Raw genomic sequence first — 7,519 nt, 5'->3', positions numbered from 1 at the left:
GTCACGTGACTTCTTGTTCGACGCGAAATGATGAAAATAATATGCTTCTAATAGCATTCATTCCTATAATGACTTGTCAGGTAAAAACCGTGACATCACCCCCTTCTCAAGGTTCATCGTCCCGATGAGCCAAAGCCTTTGGCGCCTCGTATGGTTCGCTTTGCGAGTGAACTATCTGCTTCAGAAATGATTCCTGGAGCGTAACGTTCGCATATGAGTTGTGCGACATGATCGCCTGTCCTGACCTCGAATGGTTTGCTGGTCATATTAACGAGAAGCACCTTGATTTTCCCTGTGTAATCTGGGTCAATTACCCCTGCTGCGACATCAATTCCTTTGAGGGCTAGCCCACTTTGGGGGGCCACTCGAATGTACGTCCACTTTGGGGGATCAACCATGAGTCCTGTGCCAATGAGCATTCTGGAGTGTGGGGGGATATCTATGTCTTGTATGGACTTGACATCCCAGCCAACAGCTTCTGCAGAACCCTTGTAGGGTGCTCGGGCATTGGGATGGGTGCAGAAGAAGAACATGAATTCATCAGGGTGGTCGGACAGAGCAATTTTGTGCACTTTGCGTGTTCGCAGCTTTGCTCTTGGAGCGTCTGGGTGTGTCTTGTGGAATTCCTCTATTTTGTCTTTGACGTTTGTGAGGTTTTTCAATGGTTCCCAAGTATTATCGCTGTGGTCGTAGTCCAACCATTTCACGAGATACTGGGTTTTGTTATACCTGACTCTTGAGTCCAGGATGTCCTCTACATCCCATTCTTCCTCTCCGTCAATGATGACTGGGGGATTAGGGGGAGGTACACGTCCAGGGATAGAGTCTTGATGGAACATTATAAGCTTAGAAGTGTGAAATACGGGATGTATCTTCATGTCCGCTGGTAGTTGCAGTTTGAATGATATGACTCCGATCTTTTCAAGGATCTTGAATGGCCCATAGTTTTGAGTCGCTAGCTTTTGGCTTTTGACTTTGACGTGGAGGTCTTTTCCTCGAATAAGCACTTCGTCTCCTACTTTGAAAGGGATGTCCTGCTTTTTAAGGTCGAAGTACCATTTCATTTTTTCTGCTGCTAATGACAAAGCGGCACGAGCTTGTTCCTATGCTTGATCGCGGTTGTGGAATAGGTGTTCCAGGGATGGGTGTTGTATCCCTTCCAGTACATCTGGTGTCATGCAGGGGTGTCGACCATGCTGAATGAAGAACGGGGACAGACCGGTCGATTCTGAAGCTTGATTGTTGTAGGCGAATTCCGCTGTGGGCAATAGTGTAGCCCAGTCAGTTTGCCAGTAATTGCAGTACATGCGCAAATACTGCTCCAGAATCTGATTGACTCGTTCGGTCTGTCCATCCGTTTCAGGGTGATAAGCTGTAGACATCGTAGATTTAATGTGAAGTTTCTGGCAGAACTCCTGGAATAGTTTGGCTGAGAACTGTGTGCCTCTATCGGATATGATCTGTCGGGGAATTCTGTGGAGTTTGAATACTTCAGTATAGAAAATTAATGCTACTTGAGATGCTGTCACCATGTCGTCTACTGGGTAGAAGTGTGCATGTTTGGTGAACCTGTCGACGACTACCAAAATGGCAGTCTTCTTTTCTCCCCTGTGGTCTGGGCTTGGCGGTAGCTGTGTAATCAGGTCACAGATAACCATTTTCCAAGGCCCTTCTGGTACTGTGTTAGGTTGAAGTAGTCCGTAAGGCTTCTGCTTGCTCGTCTTGTTTCTTTGACAGGTTACGCAGCCTTGGACGTACTTCTTAACATCAATGGTGAGCCCTGGCCACCAGTAATTCCTGCTAATCAGTTCTTGCGTCTTCCATCATCCAGGGTGTCTGGCCATGGAGATGTCATGATGTAGCTTGATCAGCTCATTCTGCAGCGTAGAGTCCTTTGGAACGTAGACCTTTCCTCTTCTGAGCAGCAATCCATGCTCGAAGTTCCACTCTTGGAAGTCTTTTCTGAACTCTCGCTTGCCAGTTTTTAGTAGGTACTGGTAACCTTTGGTCATTTCGTCGTCTTGCAGTGCCGATTTCACTCTTTCTAGAAGTTTTGCATCGTCAACTTTGGAGGAATGAGTGGCTGAGATCGCATGGATGGCAAAGTATTCGGGTTGAAGCAAAGTTTGCCCTGAATTGTCATTGCTCACCCCCTTCTCATGATCTGGCCTCCTGGACAGAGGATCGGCATGCATCATCGTCTTTCTGGGGCAGTGATGGAGAATAAAGTTAAATCTTGTAAGGTAAAGTGACCATCGAGCTTGTCGTCTGGTCAGTGTCTGAGCTTGTCGGAAATAGGTAAGATTAAGGTGATCCGACCATATCTCAACCGGGTGCGGGTGTCCTTCAAAGTATTGCCTATATTCTTCTAATGCCCGAATGATAGCTAGCATTTCCTTGTCATAAATCTCATAGTTGCGCTCATGTTCATTGAGTGACTTGGAGTAATAAGCGACAGGATGCCAGAATTCATCTTCTCCCAACTGTTCAAGGACTGCACCTGTGGCAAAGTCCAAGGCATCTGTCTCTAGTCTAAAGGGACGGATTGCGTTGGGGAGTGCTAGGATTGGGGCTGAAGTGAATGCAGTTTTGAGGGCCTCGAATGCCTTTTGTTGAGGGTCTTCCCATTTCCATGGTACATCCTTACGTGTTAATAGAGTCAAGGGTCGGGTCATCGATCCGAAATCCTTGATGAATCGTCGATAGAAATTTGCCAGACCAAGGAATGCTTGTACTTGCTTTACCTTGGTGGGCACCGGCCATTTGAGCACGCCGTCGACCTTCTCTGAGTCCATCTGTATTGACCCTTTTGAGATTATGAGTCCAAGAAACTTGACGAAAGTGGTCGCAAAGTGACACTTTTCTGGTTTCACGAACAGGTCATTGTCTCAGAGTCGTTGTAGAACCTCTTTGGTCAGACGGTCGTGTTCCTCCTGGTTATCCGTAAAGATGATGATGTCATCTATATAGACTGCCACCTTTCCAGTGCGGATGAGATCGCCTAGGACGTCATTCATCATGGCCTGGAAAGTGCTAGGAGCATTACAGATCTGAAGTACATTACAGTGGGTTCAAATAACCCTGTATGGGTAATGAACACTGCTTTTTCCTCATCTCCCTTGTGAAGGTGTACATTGTTGTACCCCCATCTCAGGTCTAGTGTAGTAAATATACTAGCCCTTGAGAGTCCGTCAATGAGATCGTTGATTCGGGGGAGTGGGAATTTGTTCTTCTTGGTGACGCTGTTTAATGCCCTGTAGTCTTGGACTAGTCTAAGAGAGCCATCCTTCTTTTTGACGAAAAATACCGGAGCGGCGTAAGGGGATTTAGATGGTCGAATGTAGCCCTTGGCTTGTTCGCTGTCAATCCATTCATCGAGCGAGTTCTTCTCTTGTAAAGACATAGGGTATACTTTTGCCGGTCTCGGGGTTGCCGCGTCTGGGACAAGATCAATTGCGTGATCGTAGAGCTTACACATCGGCATTCTTTCTGAGCTCTTCTTCGAGAACACATCTCCAAATTGATGAAATTCTGGAGGGACGAACTTGGACCAATATTCTTTGTCCTGTGTCTCTTCTGCCGGCTGTTCTACCAAATGCTCCTTTACCTTCTTGCTTATACCTAGGATGTCGTGCACCATGTTACAAAGATCCTGGTCTTGCAAGTCTATCCAGTTGATGAAGTTATCTTCCTGATCCCACCCGTCATCCATGTGTACGTCGGGAAGAATTGCTTCATCCTCGAGTCGAGGTTGCGATAGAAGGTTGACTTCTTCTTCGCATACTTTGACTCGTTGCTTCCTCGTGTGTCTGCATCTTGAGAACGTGACCTCTCTGTGTTCCCAGTCAACTTGGGGGTTGTGTTCTTGTATAAATTTCATGCCAAGGATCATTGACATGCGTCCAAGGTTTGTGACGAGCAAACTCTCGGTTGATCGGTGCCCCCCGATTAAGATGCTTGTGACTACACGATGAGTAATTGCGCCACCCTTGTTGGGGCTGGCGTCTGCGTTGAGGATTCGGATTTCATGGTTTAGAGGTATTATCTTAAACCCGTGCTTCTCAGTGAATCTTTGGTCGATATAGCAAGAGAATGCTCCAGAATCCAATAGTGCCGTCGTCTGGATTTCCCGTGATACGAATCTTATCGGCAATTCGATCGAATGTTTAGAAAAACCTGTGGATGCAATATATAGATGGTCGCTAGGTACATTCGTTTTCACGGTACTAATACAATCGTCCTGAAGTGTGACACCAGACTCGTCTACACTTCGTACTGAAAATCCTCTGAGAAATTGTCTATCTCGACGATTCTCGCATTGGTGTCCTTGACCGTAGATGTCAATGCCATTGATGCTGTGTCCGAGCTCTTCGCCTTGCCTTTGCCCTTGCTGGACGGTGGTGTAGTCAACATTGTGCTCATCCTGCGAAGTGCAGCAATTGCTTGTTCCAGTGCCGCAATTTGAGCTGATGAGCCCGCGCTACTTTCTTCCTCCACCTGTCGCACGTTCGTCACCTTGCCCTTCCCTTTTCCTTGCCCTTGCTTCAGGGCAGATCGTGTCTGAAACTGCTTGCCCTTGTATTCTGGCTTGGGGGAGGGGCACCGCTTTCCTCGTTCATAGGCATGCTTTCTGCAGAACAAACATAGTTTGTTTGCCAGCCATCTGTCCTGTTTCGGGGATAGTTCATGTGCAATTCATGCGCTTGTGTCCATTGCGTTAGGATCCTTGGGAGCGGTCGCCCTGGTCGTCGTGGTCTGTCCTGTAGACTTGTTGCCTGAGATTTGTTGGAGATGTTTGATTTCGATCTCCAAGCAGAACTCGAGATAGTCCATCCAGGTGGTTGGAATCTTTGAGGGGTTCAGAGTCTCCGTTACCAACATGACCGTCTGAATGTGGATCGACCGTTGTTCCCTGATTTTGACGATCAGGTCATCAGAGTATCCTGATTTGAGGGCGTAAGCCCTGAAATTCTCTGCGAAGGTGATCATTGTCTTGTGGTGAATTGCACAGTGTGCATCTAGCAGAGATTGTGCTGTGCGCTTGGAGTCAAGCATCTTGTATGCCATTTCTAGTTTTCGAGTATATTCTGCCCATGTGCCAACGTCTTGTCCAGAGGTGAGCTTGATTGCATACTCCTTCATGTATAGAGCAGCTCTGCCTTCCAGATGCACGTTGGCTTGCCGAATTTTGTCCTTGTCGTCCGTGAAATGGTTATAGTCGAGCCAAATGAGCAGGTTCGTGAACCAGGTTTCAAAATTTTCTGACGACTTCCTTCTCAAATACTTGGGAGGATCGGGAAGCTTAATTTGGCGAGGCGATTGACTAGATTGGCCGGCCGGTGGTTGGATACCTGTGGAGGGTGCATTGATAATGGCATTATTGAGTCGAGACTCTAAGCCAACGATATAGGTAGTGGCCTTTTCCTGAGCCTCCTTCAGGGCGACCATGTTGCCGTAAAGGGCATCCATCTGGCCCTTTACTTCATCCTTGTAATCCTCGAAGTTCTTGCGGATTGCTTGGGCTTCAGCTGTCAGACTGTTATTCGACTTGATGAGCCGTTCGTTGTCGGTGGAGAGGGTGCCGATCTGGGCTCTTGCGGTCCTTAGCTGATCTCGCGTTTCCACCGCCATTATTTTGACGTGGATGCGGGCCAGGATCTCTTCTTCCAATGAGGCCACCATGTGCTCATGATGTTCATCCATCTTTTGACGTAATGCTTCGTACGAGCTCACAACGTCTCTCATGATGAACACCTGCACCACGTTCATCATCCATTCCTTTACGTCTCTTGGGATGGTGTTGGGGGCTGCGGCATTGGTGGCTTCCTCGATTGTGTCGTAAGAGATACCCTGCCATTCCCAAGTCTGAGGTGTGGTGAATTCTGGCAGGGTGGTGGGCGACGGGTTTCTGACTACTACCGAAGCCTTGGGTGTGCTGCTGTTATGTGGTTCTTCTGCAGGGGCAGCTGGTCCTGCTTCTGATGATGTAGAGGGGGCATTGCTCCTCCAGGGGTCCAAAGGTTCACTAGCGGTGTGTCCTCCTGGGAACGCAATGCCTCCAACATTGTATTGAGACATTGGTATCGTTGTTGAAGATAGCGGAAATGAGGAAGCGTTCGAAATGATGATTTTACTGGGGTGAATTATTGGCTCCCGGTAATTGTGCTAGTTCGATAACTCGATTCCTTCATGCTGCGGCTTCTTCGAGCCTTGCTGGGCGAGGGGGTCTTTGTTCTGGAAAGTCTCTATACCAGTTTACCCAGAAAAGTTCTTCGTCTTCCTGATATAACCGAGCAAGACGTTCTCAGTAACGGTTTTCTATCCACTCGTGAACTGGATTGATGATTTCGATGCCTGTCTCGATGAGTCGAAAAGGTGTGTGTAGGGTGACTTGGCGTTCGATGTCAACCGGATAATGATAGAGTGAGATGGAACGCTCTGATAGTAGGGGTTGGTAGATGAAGTACCCCGTGCACACCAGATGATGATAGAGGTCGGTGATGTAGTGCTCGATCACGTAGTTTCTGAATACAAAACTGACTTGATACCGGGGCATGAAACTGCTGATATGGTAGTACAAAGATGTTTACTGATTCTAGTAGGGCCAGTAGCACGACTCCTTCTCAAACCTCACTATGTCTCGTCCTATGCGCTCCTGCTCCTTATTGATGCCTCTGAATGAAATTGTCCCTAGTCCTATGCAAAGCTTGATGGCGATGCGTCTATCGACGAACGTGAAGTTGTCACCTCTTCCAATCCTCTCGTTCAAGGCTCCTAGGTGTCGCAGAATACGATCACGACACTGGATCTGCTTCTCTGTGAACTTGGCCGCGATATAGGGCTGCAACAGGACTTTGTACCGCTGAATAGTAGCATATACAGTTGGTGCAATGTTCTCGGGAAGGGTTCCTTTGGGATTCTCGTGGATCCCTCGAGGGTGATAGCTCTTTGAGAGTGCGAAGGCGAGGACAGCAGTGGCGTCATCGTTAGACCATCAATGGGGTTTGTAAATGGGGACGGATGGGTCAGATGCATCTCTTGGAATTGCTTCGGCCCACGAGCTGACCTTAAAGCGTAGCTTTTGTAGGTCAGAGCGGTAATCGTCGGGCTTGGCACGAAGTAGGTTGCTCGCCATTAGATGGCGAGTGCGGTTAGGGTGAGGATGGTACGGGTGGTATCATCCGTTGAGTGGAACGATTCCGTTGTGTACTTGAGGTGCCTTACCAGTTGGTGCAGCGCTGTTCCTTTTGAAGGAAGGAAGCGGCTTAGGCAGTAGAGGCGAAGTGGAATGGTATGAGGGAAGTGGTGTGAAAAAAGCCCTGCCCTGGGTGGATATATCTCTGGGCGAAAATGTGCGGCTACCAGTGTTAGACACTTGGTAGGGGCATAAAAGGTCAATCTTATTCTAATGTCACGGCACGCCGATGACAAAGATAGACAACCAAAATAAGGAATCCCCTTGAGGGTCTCCTGGCTGAGAGCCTACAGCGACGAGCTGTGGGCGATACGACGTGCCCAC

General features: G+C 48.1%; 2 protein-coding genes across 2 annotated transcripts; both read right to left on the bottom strand.

Moving 5' to 3' along the window:
• Positions 1 to 3,859: 3,859 nt before the first annotated feature.
• On the bottom strand, positions 3,860 to 4,120 carry LAESUDRAFT_772260 (uncharacterized protein; the record flags this gene model as incomplete). Its single annotated transcript, XM_040913797.1, has 1 exon — positions 3,860 to 4,120. A coding segment is annotated over one exon (261 nt), but the record flags the coding sequence as incomplete, so codon positions are not given.
• A 143-nt stretch (positions 4,121 to 4,263) lies between these two features.
• On the bottom strand, positions 4,264 to 4,645 carry LAESUDRAFT_758313 (uncharacterized protein; the record flags this gene model as incomplete). The annotated part of the gene is made up of 2 exons (XM_040912433.1): positions 4,264 to 4,587; positions 4,640 to 4,645. The coding sequence occupies 2 exons, from the start codon at positions 4,643 to 4,645 to the stop codon at positions 4,264 to 4,266; spliced, it is 330 nt and encodes a 109-aa protein (XP_040765485.1).
• Positions 4,646 to 7,519: the final 2,874 nt, after the last annotated feature.

Source organism: Laetiporus sulphureus (genome assembly GCF_001632365.1).
Source record: "Laetiporus sulphureus 93-53 unplaced genomic scaffold LAESUscaffold_14, whole genome shotgun sequence".
NCBI lineage: Eukaryota > Fungi > Basidiomycota > Agaricomycetes > Polyporales > Laetiporaceae > Laetiporus > Laetiporus sulphureus.
Note: the sequence above shows the minus strand (reverse complement) of the source record. Positions and strands in the feature narration are given on the sequence as shown.